General features: G+C 41.8%; 1 protein-coding gene across 6 annotated transcripts in view; it reads left to right on the top strand.

The window, feature by feature from the left end:
* Positions 1–17,131, top strand: part of phkb (phosphorylase kinase, beta) — a 115,363-nt gene that overhangs the window by 18,688 nt on the left and 79,544 nt on the right. For all 6 annotated transcript variants that reach the window (XM_074660644.1, XM_074660633.1, XM_074660609.1 and 3 more), the window contains 5 exons: positions 514–652; positions 3,651–3,750; positions 8,088–8,195; positions 9,041–9,121; positions 13,643–13,758. In XM_074660644.1, coding sequence (XP_074516745.1) covers positions 514–652; positions 3,651–3,750; positions 8,088–8,195; positions 9,041–9,121; positions 13,643–13,758 — 544 coding nt within the window. The remainder of the gene's footprint in view (positions 1–513; positions 653–3,650; positions 3,751–8,087; positions 8,196–9,040; positions 9,122–13,642; positions 13,759–17,131) is intronic.

Below are 17,131 nucleotides of genomic sequence, written 5' to 3'. Positions count from 1 at the left end.
TACACACTAGTGTCCTCTCCGACTCTGGTACTGCTTCTTGTCCAGCTGACACAGCAAAGCAGAATGAAATAGCTCCACAAATCTTCTCCGACACATGAACATCTTAAAAACTGGATCCAAATTGAAACTGGCGTGGGTGTGATGGGAGTGATGTTGCTTGAGAGCAGAACCTCTGTGTAGGAGTGAAAACAGATAAACTAAGGTCGTGCAAAGTGTGTGGGAGGATGAAGGTGTACATGCTCTCAAAAACAGCGTTCTCAGTGAAGACTAGTGATGAATAATGATGTAAAAGTGCATTAAGCTGAACTGGCTGCATAAAGAGTCATTCTGCAGCCAGTTCAGCTTAATGCAAAAGGCTAATGGAGCAGTGCTATCTAGCTTGTTGTGTGTTACAGGTGTTTCCTACAACTAATGTGGGTGTCAGTAGATGATAAAAAACATTGCCATTTTTGCAAGAACTGTTGCGTCATCACCACTTCTGCTGTCTCTTCCTCTCTGTCTCTTTCCATCTAGTCAAGACAACCATTCTGAACTACCAGAGTCCCACCACCGGCCTTTTCCCAGTCAAAACATGCCCCACCTGCAAGGAAGCCAAGGTCCGGGACTCCCTGTTCTGTGCTGCCAGTGCCTGGGCCCTGGCTCTGGCCTACCGGTTAGTACACAAAGCACACTCGCACACTCTCACAGATTTACCATGCAGGATGTGTTTTAATGTGTGCAGAGCTGAATGTATCTTTAACTGTGTGTTGCCTTAAGGGGGCACTCCATTTGTGTTAATTATAACAGGTAAATTGTGACTTAAACTCCCTGCTTGGTCTCTAGGTCCGTGACATAATAGACTAATTGATACACACAGTATCTCTGGACCCTGGTTCATCCCAGGGTCGGCTCCAGCAGGTCCTGCAGCTTGAAGCTGCATTAACCAACTTTGCACTTCACCAGCCCCGAGAGGAAGCATGAATAAACTGATCACACTTTTGAAAGGTTACTGTGTTTTTGTTTTTTTGAAAGGCTAAAAAACAGCCCTCCACAGAAACTCCACAGAATAGAGAGGTGGAGTCCTGCCCCTTCCAGTGGACCACAATGGGACCTTATTTCCTAAAAAATATGTGTGGTATTTGGTTACAGAGAGAGACAAATCATGTTTTGATCCCACTTGAATTGTGCCATTTATCACACATATGATGTTTGTCAATTTAAAAGATAATTTTGGAAGTCAAGAAAGTTACCTTTTGTCATAAAACTGTTGAAGAATAAGACTGTAAAAATATGTAATTAGAGAGACTACACACCCAAAAGTTGCGTAAGTGACTCTCTCTCTCTGAAGCTACGATGCCTGTGTGTTTCATACTGGGATGTACTCAAACCAGCAACGGTATATGCTATATACAGTAAAGGATAGGTACATCATTTTGTGTGCACGTGAATATGCAAGTGAACCATAAATGATATGAAATCCCAAAGACAAATAGGGCAAATTACTGTTACTTTTGACGGTGTATGCCTCTGTTCGGCTGATAAAATGATTGTATTTTTTACAAAATCTGCAGCTGAGATTTGTATATTTGTCAGTTTTGAGAGAGACTTTGTGCAATAAGGCTAGAATATACCACATTTTTCCAGCACCACAGCAAAAGTGATGTAAAAGGGACAGTAAAACGGATGGATAGATCATTATTGTGTCTTTATAGAGCAGAACAGTCCCAGAATCCCTTGCTACATCAGTTTACCGTTCTGCCCTCCGTATCCCCTCTTCTTCTTTGACTTTTAGTTTTGTTCCACTCTCTTCGATTTCATGCTCACTGACCCTGATCTCTAATCTGCCTCCGTCATTTGAAGGCTTTGCTTTTTAAACACTTCGGGATTGTTGGTTCAAGGAGAACACTTTAGAATTTCGCCGAGATCCATCTAAAGGGCCCCAAACTCTTTTATCAACCGTCCCCGCGCTTGATGCCTGCATTCCTCTGTGATTAGTTTCGAGGAAAAAGAGCACTTCCACGAAATGAGCCTGTAATAGGACCGAGGAGAAAGGACAAAGAGAGAGATTTGGAGAGAGAGAGAGAGAGAGAGAGAGATGGAGACAGAGAGGGAAACAGAAGATATGTAGAGAAGGAGATACTGAAGGTAGAGATGGGAGACGGATGGGAGACAGTTAGAGAGTGAGGTGGGACAAAGAGAGAGAGATAAGAGACAGGGAGAAGAAATGGGAGATGGAGTGAAGGAATGACATGAAGGGGGAAGACGGAGGGAAAGAGAGGGGTAAAAATAGAGCTAGTGCTGCAGTGATGTGACCAGCGGCAGATCTCAGTCATCAGTCATGGCTGCCTCCTATTAGAATTGTCACTGGGATTTAATTAAGATGATTCTCATCTGACAGGCTTGGCTAGTGCCATTACTTACTTCACGCCCAGCTGCTGTGTGTGTGTGTGTGTGTGTGTGTGTGTGGCACTTGGTCACAAACTCCTATAAGTAGACATGATAAGTTTTATCCTTGCCTAGTCACATTTTACTCTTTATTAATATTTGGTTACATTTTAGTTGTTATAATATTAACTTCTTTTTAATTAATTGATGAATCTCTAATATTTTCTTGTAGTTGTTTGACCTTTCTGACACCCATTGCATTTTCCTGATTAATTGTAATTAGATTTGAAGAGCTGGGTGTGTTACTGTAACCCCCGGCCAGTGTCGGATCACCTCATGCATATTACAGTGTTGAATACTTGTAATCCGGTAATGAAATGCTTTAAAACAGGACGTTGGCAGATGAAAAGCCGCCCGCTGTATCCTCTGCCTGCGATCGCTTTTGATGTGGAGGGTCACATCTAAAAGACAGTGTGATTAATGTACCGCTTACCACTGAAGTTTCACCTCGGCGGCTTGGCTTTCCTCCGTCGATATCCAAAGTCATTATTAGCATGACCTTTGTAACGTGTATCCGAGATCTGCCACCAGGAATTTGCTGACTCCCACTGTGGTCACCGCAACCTTAATCGATTGACTTCTGAGTGGTATCCTGGTAAGATTATTCTCCTAAAGGATACCTTTGGTATTTATCAACCTGGATCCTATTTTAACATGTGTTTATTTCTAAGTGACTAATGAGGACAACACGTAATGAAATTGGTCCGGTATTGAGGGAGAACGCTGTGACCAGCAGCTGCTAAACAAGCAATCATGTAATCATTTGGGGCAACGTGTTACCGTCAGTTTATGTCCACTAAAAGTGCTTGTTTTTGCCACTGACAGATTCAGGCTCAATGATTGAAAATTATGTTTTTTCATAACGAGGTTGATTTTCTGAGCTGTCCTACCACAAATAAAGGCATCAACCAATCACGCTGTGCGGAACCGGTTGAGTTGCGCCTATATTTAGCAAATTGCATTACTCCGTTCAACCTTAACAAAGGTAGCACAGACTGGGTCTACTCTTTTCGTTTTTACCTTTCACAATAAAAGCCCTACATATGTAATATTCGCAGGCGAATATTTGCATTTTCGTGTAATTTATTCATCACGTCCCCGGTGTGTAAAGGCCTTGAAATCCAAGTTGGAATAAGCCAGTATTATCCTTTAACATCAGTTTCTGTGTTGTTCATGTGTTCATCATGTTCACTCACTGTGTTCTCCCTGTTCACCCCGCCATGCAGACGCATCGATGACGATATGGGACGAACCCACGAGTTGGAGCATTCTGCCATCAAGTGCATGAGAGGGATCCTCTACTGCTACATGAGGCAGGCTGATAAGGTGAGTTTTCTGCCAGCCTGCTTTCACACTGCGTGTTTGCATAAAAGCACATCGCAATTACACATTGTATTGCAGATCAAAGGTGTATTTCTGAGCTGCTATTCATCAAAGCCTCTCAGAGCTCGAGCACTGGACACATCTGGTACCTCTTTCATATTATAACCAATGACAATGAGAGCCGGTTGCTTTAGTCCTGAGGGTTTAATAACCCACAATCTGTTAATTGCCAAAGACTTTTGCTCCGCGGGGGGAGATTTCACGCCCCGTCTGCAGGACACCTGATGCATGCGCATGAGGAGGCTGTGAATGAAAAATGGGAAAACGCATCATTTTATGTAACCAAAGCAGAACCAGATATGTCCTTCCTTTGTGTGCCAATTTTTTATCCCACACAAACAAAATTTTTTAGGAGAGCAGCTGGCTGTGTCACTGTGTGCGTGCATGTGTACAGTGTGGGCCTTTGAAAGTGTTTCATCCTGCCTCGACCTTGACGACCTAATTTAGGGGAGAGCTTTCCTGTGTCTTAATTACAAAGCTGCGTTTACACAGTTAATTACACAGAGCAGCGTTCGTTGCGGCCCCGTCTCCAACACTTACCAAGAACATGGCATTTTTAATGGAGACGTGACACAGGGCCACTGCTGGGCAAATACCACATCAGAGCAAATACAGCAGCTGGGCCCCGCTGTCTGTCTGTAGTGTTTCTCAAGTGAAAAGTTGTTTTTAGTTGGCACGAACAGTAACAGTCACTTTGTCTGTTGTTGAGGTTCTTTTTTTTGTCTGGAAACCCACAGCGCAAGACAGAAGACGCAAGGCTATAACGCTGTTATTTTCTTAGGCAGCTGAAATCACAGGACTTTGACACTGGAGACCAGGTTACATGCTGTTACTGTAAGCCACTAAATCACTTGGTTAAGGTCAGGGAAAGTCAGCAGTGGTTGGATACTGGAGGGAGAACTAATTATGTTGATGTTTTGAATGTTTTGCATTTACCTTTACTAGACCATTATGTTTTCAACAAAACATATTCGCTAATGAAAAATTAGACGTATTTAAACTTAATTTTTAGGGGATAGGGTTCCTAGACAGGCAGATAGAAACTCACAAACCAGGTAACCAGGTAACCAGGTAACCAGGTAACCAGGCTGCAAAAGCAATCTTTAGTTTGCTAGCTAATAACACAAGAACCGCTATTCGCCTTATTTAAAGAAAATGCTCTGAATACATACATATCTATACCTCAAATATGATGACACTCATTCCCCCTTACTTGTACTTGTATCAGCCTCTTGCTGGCAGTTTTCCAACTGCTTTGCCGTGTCTACACATCTTCCACAACAACTCCATCATCTTTGCTATTCCAACAATCATTTCACTTACCTCTTCACTGATGGACACTCAAAGTTGCTGGACTTAGAGAGTTAAAGCTGGGGGGAGGCACTTCATTTTTGGTATTATTGGGCAAAAAATCCATAAAATCCTTTCAGCATATTGTAATTCAAGTGGTAGCCCAAGGAAGGCAGTTTTCTGGAAAAGGCACAAAAAAACATCTGAATTTGAAAATACAGCCCTCATCCTGTCCGGCAGCTCTCCTCTCCATGTCCTAAGCCCACCAGATGTATTAAAAACAGTATTAAAAAATTAATTAATAATGAAATAACTGCGTGTATACTAGTGTGAAAGGTGTCACTTGTAGTGACCAATCCCTAGAAAATAATCACCCGACTCTGCAGAATCAACTCAGCATTTTAGCACTCGTTGTTTCAGTTGTACAGTTGTTGGTCCATTTTCGCCGCTCCTATAGTGTCATTTCGGCCGACAAAAAATCTATAAAACACTGCATGATACCTGCCCATTGTCAAATATCAGATAGACAATGTTGGCAACTAGCTGGTGAACATATTGAAGCATTTGGCAGCTAAACATATGTATTACCCACAAGAGTTGGTAGAGACCCAAACAAAGCTAAAAGGACAAGAACACGACTCCAAATGATTGCTAAAGTTGCTCCATTGCTGCTGAACGTGTAAATAAGCTACTGTTTGCCAACAATTTCCCCCATATCAACTTTATAAGGTGATAATATGTCATTTATGTGTGTACAGATTGTTGCACTGCCCCCGAGAGGACATAAAATCAATTTAATTCATCAGATTTAAAGTAACAGATTTCAACTTCAACATGTAAAGGTGTGTGTTGATGTCCTATTCTGTGTGCTTTCTGAACCACTGCTGTACGCTGGCTTTATCTCTCTACTGTGAGGTGTTTTGGAAAATCAAATGCATCTCCTTTGCAACCAGAAATGACAAGGAATGGCCTGGTTATTGGTTTGATGAGATGCAAGAGTTTTGAGGTGGCAATAGATGTAAAATAAATGCATGAAGGCGGACTCGTACAATTTCCTATTACTGGATGGAGCAGCAGACATTGAAGTGCCTCACTAATTTGAAGCTCATATTGGCGCATTGCAGCACTCGAAACAATAAGCAAGATCTGGGGCCTCTCAGAATATCCCCCGAGAAGAGCCACTTGACACTGTGGCTCTGCTGGAGCGAGAATCCGAGAGACCTCTACACAGAAGTAGGTTTTATAGAAACATAAACAGCAGTGCCTATTGTTAGCTGCTTACACAGGTAGCTCTTCACTCACTATCACACGCACACACACACACACCACACACTCTCGTATTAGTCGCTGTGGGATGGCAGGAAGTGGAGCAGTTTGAGTAAAAGTGGGACAAAGGGTCTCCACTATGACCTGATAGGAGAGCAAGAGAGCGAGAGAGAGGGAGAAAACGCTGGCCAGAAGTAGTGTGCCAGAGGAAAGAAGATGAAAAACCCAGAGAACAAGAGGGACAAGAAAGCCAAAAAGGAGAGTGAATAATAGAAAGTACTGGGAGAAGAGAGGTAGAAGTGAGGCGAGGGAGGGCGGGAGGTAGAAAGAGAAAAATGGAGGCAGCGGGCGGGGGCTTGATGATGGAGAGAGCCGAGAAAGAGGTGGAGAGAAGAGAAACAAATGAGGTAAAAATGGGACAAAGGGCCAATTATTTATAACTCCGCGCGACGGGCCCAGCCGTAATTTGGGGTGCAGTCGAGTCGATGAAGCAAACACACACACACACACACACACAAACACACACACACACCGACACGTACACATACAAAGCTGCCAACAATTCACTGAACACAAAACACGATAAACATGTTGTTTGTGTTTTTTATGCGTTTGTTGTAAACAAAGTCGAAGTTGGGTTGCCCTAAATCTGACCCGTATCTGTTTCAGAGCAGACTTATGTTATGTTCTACACTATATCTGCCCGGTTTATTGCTCATGGGACAGACATATTGACTGTTACAGTTTATTTTATCTGAGCAACAACAGATTATATGTGTCACTGGAGTGAAGTTGAACATTGCCTTAAAGGCTTAGCAGTTACAGTCCCGTTGGAAAAAAGTTACCATAGAGGGCCCTGAAGGCCCTGACACACCAAACCGATATCAAAGCACGATCAGTGACGAAGGCCGACGGTTGCGTCACCTCACGTCGCCTGTGTCTTGGCCAAAAAGCTGCACTCGAACACACCACAAAGACTACAGCTGACAGCCAACTACCACGTACGTTCTGCGCCTGCGTGAGATGAAATAACTCTCCACACCAGCAGGTAGCAGTAGTCTGTATTCGTCATTCATAAAGGGAAACCGGAAGACCGTGGACGGCAGATATACAAGTCGTTGTTACGATACGTACATGACACAAAGCGCCGTTTGCTGACCATTGTCACACCACTCTCACTCACCACTTAGCTTCATTCCAGACGGCAATATCATTGTGAAAATATCCGTGTATTGGAACGATCAGATAAGATGAAGATGAAAAATGAGAAGAGCCTTTTGTGTTTTTCCTCTTGACTTTACTCGTTGGCTTGCTTTCCTCACCTCTGTTTGTCTTCTCGTGCACTGATTCGCTTCAGCTGAACAGCCAATCAGAGTTTCATTTTCAATTCAGTTCAAGTGAAAATACTAGGGCTGTCAGTCGATTAAAATATTTAATCACGATTAATCATATGATTGTCCATAGTTAATCATGATTAATCGCAAATTAATCACACATTTTTTCATTTGTTCAAAATGTACCTTAAAGGGAGATTTGTCAAGTATTTAAATTCCATTACCATGCATTAACTTAACACACAAGGTTCCCAGTTATGTCTTTTTGAATGTGTTCAAGGCTACTGTGCCTTTGTTGAGGAAATGAATGTCTCTTTCTCTTCTCTTACCCTTTTACCCTTGACCTCTCTCATTCATCCTGTCCTCTCTGTCTCTGTGTCTCTCTACCAGGTGGAGCAGTTTAAACAGGATCCCAGCCCCTCCAAGTGTCTGCACTCAGTGTTCCACGTAGACACCGGCGACGAGGTGCACTCCTACAGCGACTACCACCATCTGCAGGTCAGCCAGCGAGCAGACAAGCGCAGAAATGAGGCAACTCAGTTGAAAGAATAGAATGAAAATGTCTTGTTACATACAGTATATGCATATACACAGTGTGTATGTGTGTGTTTTTGATATGTGCATTACTATCTGCCCACCTCAATGAAATATCTAGATGGAACGATCATGTCTACAAAGGCTAAAAGCTTCTTAAGGCTAAAGAGACTGGTTTTATTGATGTTATAAAGATTGTAGCGTAAAATCCAACCGCACTAATCTGATGTTATATCTTTGATTACATTAAAAAGCAATTTTTTTCTACTGGCTGCAATCAAGGAAGAAAGCTATTTGCTTGCATGCACGGTTGGAAAATTGACTTGTTCTCAGAGGTGGATGTGCATTAAATTGGCACGAAAATAGCTTTTTCTTCTGTCAATGGTATTGACAGAAGTCAATTTGGTGTGTAACGTTTGGATGGAGACTATTTCTAGTGAAGGGGCGGCTAATACATCAAGAGAGCGAGATGGAAAATCTAAATTAGAATGTTATGACAAAGAAAACCTCATAAATCAAATCAAAGCTGTATAGATGTTCAACACTTAACTGGATACACACTTAGTCCTTGGCTGTGATTTATTCTCAATCAACTTTGCCATGAAGTAAACTGCGTTATTGATGACACCAGTCTAATGCCAAAGGCCTAATAGCTAATATAAAGCTCATGCCTCAGTCTCTTACGCACTATGTAGGATACCAAAGACAGCTGTATTGACAAATCTGGAAATATCACACAGTGCACAAATGACAGTCATTTTTTTAATGGTATCTCATCCACTCTGTCCTTCCCCCTGTCATTGCTGCAGATCGATGCCGTCTCTCTGTTTCTGCTGTACCTGGTGGAGATGATCTGCTCTGGTCTGCAGATCATTTACAACACCGACGAGGTAAACAAGACACTGAAATGACTGCCCAGGTGATCGATGCTGAACACTAGGGATTTACGGCCAGTACTGGTTGTTGATTTGATTTTTTCGGGCTGATCCACTGGCAGCAATCGGTATCCATCTTAAGACAGTTCTTTTCTTATAAAGATAATCACCCATTGAACAAAAATACATTTTCCCATGCAGCACATTGTTTCCCATGCAGAATGCTGCTGTCGATATTATAATGTATGCTATACATTTCAGAATGTTTAGTGATTTTTCAAATGAGTGAAAACCAGTGAAGTTTTTTAGCCATGCTAGTGTGGCTCTAGGAATGGTCTGTTGGTCGGTTTGTCGGTCAGTCCCACAGTCTGTATGGCGGAAGTGGACGTAGTCACTGTGACGTCACCCACTGGTTTGTGGTCTGCCGTTTTGAAGCCTTGAGTTTGGCATTTTGGTCATCTTGGTTTTTGTCCTTTGCCATCTTGGTTATTTGCAACCAGAATGTTATGATTAACTGAAAACACACTGTGAAAGGGTTAAAGTTCTAAGATGAAAACACGGACAACTCCCAGAGCGGAAAACGCCGTGGTAGTGACCTGTCAATCACAGGGTAGCCACGCCCTAAAGCATACCATGCTTTATGGTCTATTTGACTCTAAATGGGACCATAATTTACTAAATGAACATCATGCTGTATTGAAGAAGACTTGAAACCAACGATTGAGATCAAAAACGGTTTACTGAGGTAATAAATCAAGTGAGAAGTAGGATCTTTTCCTCATAGACTTCTGTACAATCAAACTTCTTTTTGCAACCAGAGGAGTCAGATAGAAAGAATTGTTAGAAAGAATGCAAGTTTAAGGCACTTCCGCATTGGCTTCACTTTTCAGACCAGGAGGTTCCCCTCTGGTCGGTCCACCACTTTGATCTACACTGAAATATCTACTATTGTATGGATTACCATGACGACATTCATGGTCCCATTAGGGTGAATCCTACTGTCAGTGGTGGTCCCCAAACTTTTCATCTAGCGCCACCAGCAGGTCAAAATTTAAAATCATCCAATACTTTTTTTAACCAAATACCTTGCCTGGGTGTGGAGTCTCTCTAAAGCTCTCTGACGTGGAACTTGGAGATGATGAAAATGTTAAACATTATATCTGCTAAACAGCATGTAAGCATTATCATTAGCATGCTGACATTAGCATTTAGTACTGCTAAGGCTAGTATCAAGTGCAGCGACACAGAGCTGCTAGCATAGCTTGTTTCTATGCAGTGTATGTCTTTGAGTACAGTCGATCTAAAATATAGAGCATCGTTAGACTCTACAGTAACATATTTTCAAGCATCTCTAAACTGCATTCTGACATTTACGAGAAGCATTTGTTGCCCCTTTATGAGTCCGTATGGAGGCTCATGAAAATACCTGTTGTGAAAATGTATCACTGAAAACCCTAATGTATTCTAAAACAAATTTTTGGACCTAATGAGATTCATAAGTCTTAAATTATGTGACGCTGCCTTCTGAAGATCCAACCAGATGCTATAAAATAAAAGAAAGGGGATTCCCAAAGGCAGTTAGATGTTCCCTAAATCGCCAGCAGACACCCCAGAGCCGACACAAACGCAGGATCAGGGGACACTATCTCACTTTTATAGCTCGGCTCACATTTATGTTTTTGCTGAGCCGCTCAATTGACTTTCAACAGGGAAACGTTTAGATGATTTCATTGTGGAGGATTAAATGTCCTCCTGGGAATCTAACCGGTAACGTCTTATTTGGCAGCGACTCAAACCAGACTATTACCGAAAAGCTTTGAATGGTTTCCCCTCCGAGTTTGATGTATCTGTCCGGCGTCATTTTTTTCCCTCTTCTTTATGTTCGTCTCTTAATAAAACAACAAGGCAACTTGGCCGTTAAGTTTACACACTGTGCTGTTTATTGAGTGGCCCAGAGGAGCAGTTGGAACTTCATTAATTCTGTTAGTTTTTATAGTCTGCTCATTCACAGCTTTTACTTACTGCCACAGAGCGGTGAAATTTGCGCCGCTGGTAAAAGAAGCTATTTGTTTTTCTATTTGGCTTATCTTAAGAAAGTAAAGACATGGTAAAACATTTTGCCACTAACCAATTAGCGCGTGCAGTCTTCACTTTGTTTACAGAAAACCCTCCCTAATAACCTCTCATTTTTCCTTCATGTCTCACTCCTGATGGCAAACAAATTGACAATGCTGCTGCATTTATGAGGGCAGTCCTGTTTGCGCAGCGGCCTTCATTTGCATGCTTAAACACTGCTTATTGGGGTTGCATTATTCATACCCTCTCTATCCTTTCATTAACCGACATCAGATCCAGTTGAGCAAAAGGACTTTGTGTTCTCGCTGTCTGAAAAGCCTTTCATTTGGACCAATCATGTTGTTACGGTGTCGTTTATTAGTTTGTTAGTAGCTGTCACTGCTTGTGAAGTCCATTGGCGTTTACTTGACTGAGCTGGAAGCTGCAATGCAGTATTTTTTTTTTTCTTGAGGTAGGTGGTATAGAGAGGCTGCTGCGTGTCCTCTGAGAAGATGCACTATCGACCTCCTTCCAGATGCCATTTTCAGTCCCATGCAGCATGAAATGGAGCGTCTCATTAGCCCGTGTGTATCACAGTCTGTGTTTTTTTTTTTTTCATATAATACAGGTGTGTGCATATTTTCACAGTGTGAGTGCTGCTGCCTCATGGGTAAAAGCAGCAGCACATATATGCTTCAAACCACCTCCGAAGAGGGAATAAAAAGGCAGAACTGGCAGGGACTTGTCGTCTGGTGGCGGGGAGACAGAGAGGCTTGTTTGGCCGGTGGGCAGTAACATTCATTAAGATACCATTAAGATACTAAAAAGTCCCCCTCATTAATCACCCCACTCATAAAACCCCCAAATAAGAGAACCAGCGAACCTTTTTCTCTCTCTTTCTCTCCCAGCCTCATCTGCTCTGCTCCCTCTTTCCCTGCCCTCCTTCACAGGCTGGCCTATTTAAGTCCTACACAGGTTGGATCTGCTTCTCTCTATCTTTCTCTTTAACTCGCTCTCTCTTTCCCCCCCCCCCCCACTTTGTCATTTTAGATTAAATCTCCCATCAGTCAAGCACACACACACACACACACACACTCACACTCACACACACATGTACTGCTACTTTTCAGGTCTTTTTAATGATTCAAGGCCTTTAAGTCATCACACATTGTATGTCTCTCCCTTTTGGTTTATTTCTAGACGTGCCTATTGATTTTGACATGTCTCTCTCCACAGCCGGTGTGGGGCAGATGATAGATACAAGAAACTCCTTAAGGCTCCTAATTATGACTTTAAAACCATGAGGCCTTGCACCGGCGATAGCTGTGGCTGGAGGCATTATGTTTTTGGGTTGTCCATATGTATGTACGTCCGTCCGGTCCATTCTTGTGAACACGATATACAAGGAGCGCCTTGAGGGAATTTCTTCAAATTTGGCACGAACGTCCACTTGGACTCAAGGATGAACTGATTAGAATCTGGTGGTCACTATGACCTCATGTCCGTCCCAGGCTTTGTCTAAAAGGTAACCCGCATTGCGAAATCTGATCTGAGATCTGCAAAAACCTCCCGATGAACTATCAATGCCTAACCATCTTCTGAGAGTTTCCCCAATTTACTGTTTCCCTTCTAGACACTACCTCCGTCCCATTCTCGTGATATCTCAGGAACGCCTTTAGCAAATCTCTTTAATTTTGGCACAAATTTCAGGGATGAACTGATTAGATTTTGGTGGTCAAACGTTAAAGGTCACTGTGACCTCAGAAAACACTTTTTGGCCATAACTCAAGAATTCATATACTAATTATGACAATTTCATACAAATGTCGAACAGGATAAAATGATGAAGTGATGACATTTTGGACAGACATGGATGTAAACTGCACCTTGACAGGTTGGCGGATGCATACAACCGTGAGGTGGTAATTCTGGTTTGGTGCTGAAATCAAGGACGCCGCTGATGAGTTTTTACAGCCTGTAATGAAAGGGCAATGCGCTGATGGTTAAAATTGTGCTATAAATGGATGTTTTGATATGTGTCCATTCAGTGTCGTGTCATGGGCAGTTGACAAGCCAATGAAGCCATAGCCTCTCTCCTGCTGCCACACTTAACTACTTAATTACACCTTGTCTGTATAGCTGCAGGGACAGATTCACCTTGAGCGTTGATGAGAAATCAGCTTTCTTGTCCACTTTGCGAACCCACATAATGAGAGGGAGAGTTACACACCTCACCCCAGATCAATATCAACCGTTACCTATTGTATATGTATGTAAGTGTGTGTGTAAGGCTGTGTGTGCATGTGTAGCAGCAGCTGAAATTAGTATGTGGACATGGAAACATGTCTACTACCTGCAGCCCTGGATCTATGAGTCTATGTGTGAGTGTTAGATGCTGTGAATATGTATGCAGGTGTCTGTACTGCATCCTTTCTCAGTGTCCCGTGCCTTCCTGTGTTTGATGTGTGTTTCTGTGTGCAGGTTTCCTTCATCCAGAACCTGGTGTACTGTGTGGAAAGAGCCTACAGGGTGCCTGACTACGGCATGTGGGAGAGAGGCAGCAAATACAACAACGGCAGCACTGAGCTGCATTCCAGGTCAGTCTGAAGCTCAGCAGCTCAGCAGCACACAAAGAATATGTAAAATAAATGTTCATAGTGTTCAGCTCAACTGTGGGTAATACAGGTTATGGCCAAGTGAAACAGTCAAAGGCTGATATCCAGTCTCTTTAAAGCGGAACACCACCTAAATTATTAATGCCGATATGTTATTCTCATGGCCAAGGGAAGCTCAATCAATATGTGTGAACATGAGCTACTCTCTCTATCAAAGCCAGAAACCAGAGAAGTAAGTTTTACATGTCATAGGGTATAGAGTGCTGCAGGAGTGAATCCTAAAACACAGAAATGAGTTAGCATTTTAGCACTTCTGGTTCCCTCATCTGGAAGCCAATGGGTTCTTTAAATGGGTTTTTAGTTAGATGCCTGGAATAAGATCTGTGGTTAACACAAGCTGAAGAGATTTTAACGTTTTGTTCTATGATATAAAATCCATCAATAAATATCTCACTTGTGAGTTTTGAAGCTTTTACGTGTCTTAAAAAAGGTGGTTGCTAACAAGTGGTTAAATGAGACTACAGTACTAACCATTATCACGCTGACTCGTCCGCCGTTACAACCTCGTTGTGAATACTCGCGCTCATGCGACCATAGTGTGGTTTGTTAATAGCCTAACGTCAGCTTTTTACTTCTGGTGATTACATTTACATTTCAAGAATCATAAAAGTGGTGTTCATTTGTGGAGATTATCTTGCTGAACAAAATATGTAAGTATCATAAACGTTTGTTTGCCACAGAGCTTATTTTCTGCAATAATCCAAAATCCAATGGAAAAATCCCATTGGCTTTTTGTCGAGGAAACCAGGGCGATGCTAACTTCCTGGTTGGCCTACAAAAATACATTATCCCTGGTGCATCCATAGACAATGAATGGGAGACTGATTTTGTGGACCCACGGAATTATTATTTATTTTTTTTTATACCCAAATGAGCTTTATTCTATTGTAGTGTTGTCAGCTGTGAAACTGAAAATGTTCCCATATACTCAGATCGTTCCTCTGGGTGCTCTCAGTGTCATCTAGAACATCTCTCTCTCTATTCATTGTCTATGGAGCAGCTCCACACTTTATACCCGATGACAAGTTTGAGTTTTAGCACTCTAGTTTTTGGATTTGGGAGAGAGTTGTTCATGTGGATTAGTATTTTTGGACTGTCTTAGACCATAGGAATAACATGTATGAATTTTAAAAGTGAACATAGAAGGAACACTTTCCAGATTTTCAGCCTTTCCTAGTCATAGAGGTGGCATAACTATAACATCCACAACATTTTAACAATGTTCTCTGTATTTCTGCCAGCTGTATCAGGGTAGTATACCCTCCAGCAATGTATAGAGCTATCAATAGATAAAACTAAACTTCAAGGAGTTTGACTGACCTAACTGTTATTTTCTCTTCAGTGCCTCTGAGAAGCACACTGTAGTAAAAATGGATTCCCAATATATATACTATATACGTGCAGAGCTTTGTATATCACACTGTGTCATGAGTCACTGTGATGCTGTAGATTTCATTGTTTCCATGTTGTTGAGTTCTGTTGCCCATGCCAGCGCAGAGTGTGTGTGGGTGTGTGTTAACAGGAGGGTTGAAACTTTCTGCAAAAATAAACTGAAGTAAACAATCGGTACCAAGAGAACAGTAAACACCAGACTGTCTTTGTACATGTGTGACCGGTGATGTGATGATATAATAGTGCATTCAATTAGGATGGAGGGAAGAAGGATGTAATGGGAGGAAAGCGGGAGGAGGAAGATAGAATCGGGAAGAAACAGAGGAAGTTCTAGATGGTGTGAAAGTGCGAGAGATGTAAGCAGTGATAGTGTTGTGGTCTTCTGGCCTTAAAGCTGTTATGATTGATGAAATATTTGTCCGCTCCACTCTTTTTTGCCATGTCTGAACATCTCCAGCAGGCTTGTGTTAAGGGGCCACACAGGACACAACAGAGGGCTGGGGACAGCTTTTGGTCCTTCGTCTGTTTAAATTGTACTTCTATTGAACTCAGTTCAACATAGATCTACCATTAAAATTGACATTATTAGCAGAGAGGAAATCTGCTTTGAAGAACAATTCATTTTAATTTTCAACGCCCGTTTTAAAAAGGATTATATGAATGAAATATTTGTTAAATACTAAACCTTATTATTATGATTATTATTATTATTTCAAAGCTGACTTCTTTCACTTTAATCTGTAAAATAAATCCCTGAGTAATCGAAAGCTAATGTTTTAGCAAAGAGTTGCATAGTAAGATACGCTACATAAGCATTCATTCAAATTAGCAAAACACTTCAATACCTGCTGCTATAAGTAGTTTAAGGAAATTGTACAAGTCCGCCGTCATGCATTCTTATTTCCATCTACTGCCAAAACAAAACTCTGTATCTCGTCAAACCAGTTTGCAAAAGAGATAAATCTGATTGTCCAAAAAAAAGGGAGGGAGCCCAGTCTAGAGCAGTAGCTCTACAGCAGACTGTCAACAATAATACTATAACACACACTATAAAAGCTGCAACATGACACCAGCATCAATACATTTTTTGGCCAATTTGCAACAAGCTGTAAAGTTACACAACATTGACATATTATCCCCCTATAAAGTTGATATAACGAAGATGTTATCAAATAGTGTGAAAGCAGATTCTTTCCCCCAAAAGGGGGCATGGCCATGGCGATTGGCAGTTGATGGCACGATGCCGGTCTGGTCGATGGTGGAATCACAGGTAGCCACATATTCAACGTAGGATATATTTAGTCCTGATGTTGGTTCGGCCAGCACTTTCTCGCAAAGGAGACGTCATTGTCGCGAGACCATGCTGGTTAGATAAAGGTCAGATAGATAGATATGAACTTGCAACTTATAAAGAAAACAACTTTAACACAGTTACACATTTCTGACATTGTATTTCTTATCAATGTTAGCTTCCTAAATGGGAATGTTACTCCTTGACCTTCTTCTTGTCCCTCCAAACAAATAGACCAACACCAGGTAGGAAGCCAATTCGACTGTTATCTGGCTAGTAAATAGGGTGTTATCGGACATAAATGTGACCCACATGTATGGTGCCTATAGCTACCGATAGCACCTATTTAATGGCCTGATGCCAGTCGAGTCGGGTGCCTCTTTACAACAGGAAGCAGCAGGAATTGTGGGAAGTATAGTTTCATTTAAAAAAGGAGACATAAGACTATTTCATCTGATAAGGTGTGTTTAGGGTCAGTGTGTCAGACGTTATGACATTTCCAAATTGTTTTGATTCGACATTTCATTGGTAAATATGCTTTATCACTATCAGTGAGCAAATAACCTTTATTGAGGAATAATGTAAAAGATCAACAGTCTGATCTATTAACTG

Source organism: Sebastes fasciatus, chromosome 2 (genome assembly GCF_043250625.1).
Source record: "Sebastes fasciatus isolate fSebFas1 chromosome 2, fSebFas1.pri, whole genome shotgun sequence".
NCBI lineage: Eukaryota > Metazoa > Chordata > Actinopteri > Perciformes > Sebastidae > Sebastes > Sebastes fasciatus.
This window is presented reverse-complemented; position numbering and strand designations above follow the sequence as displayed.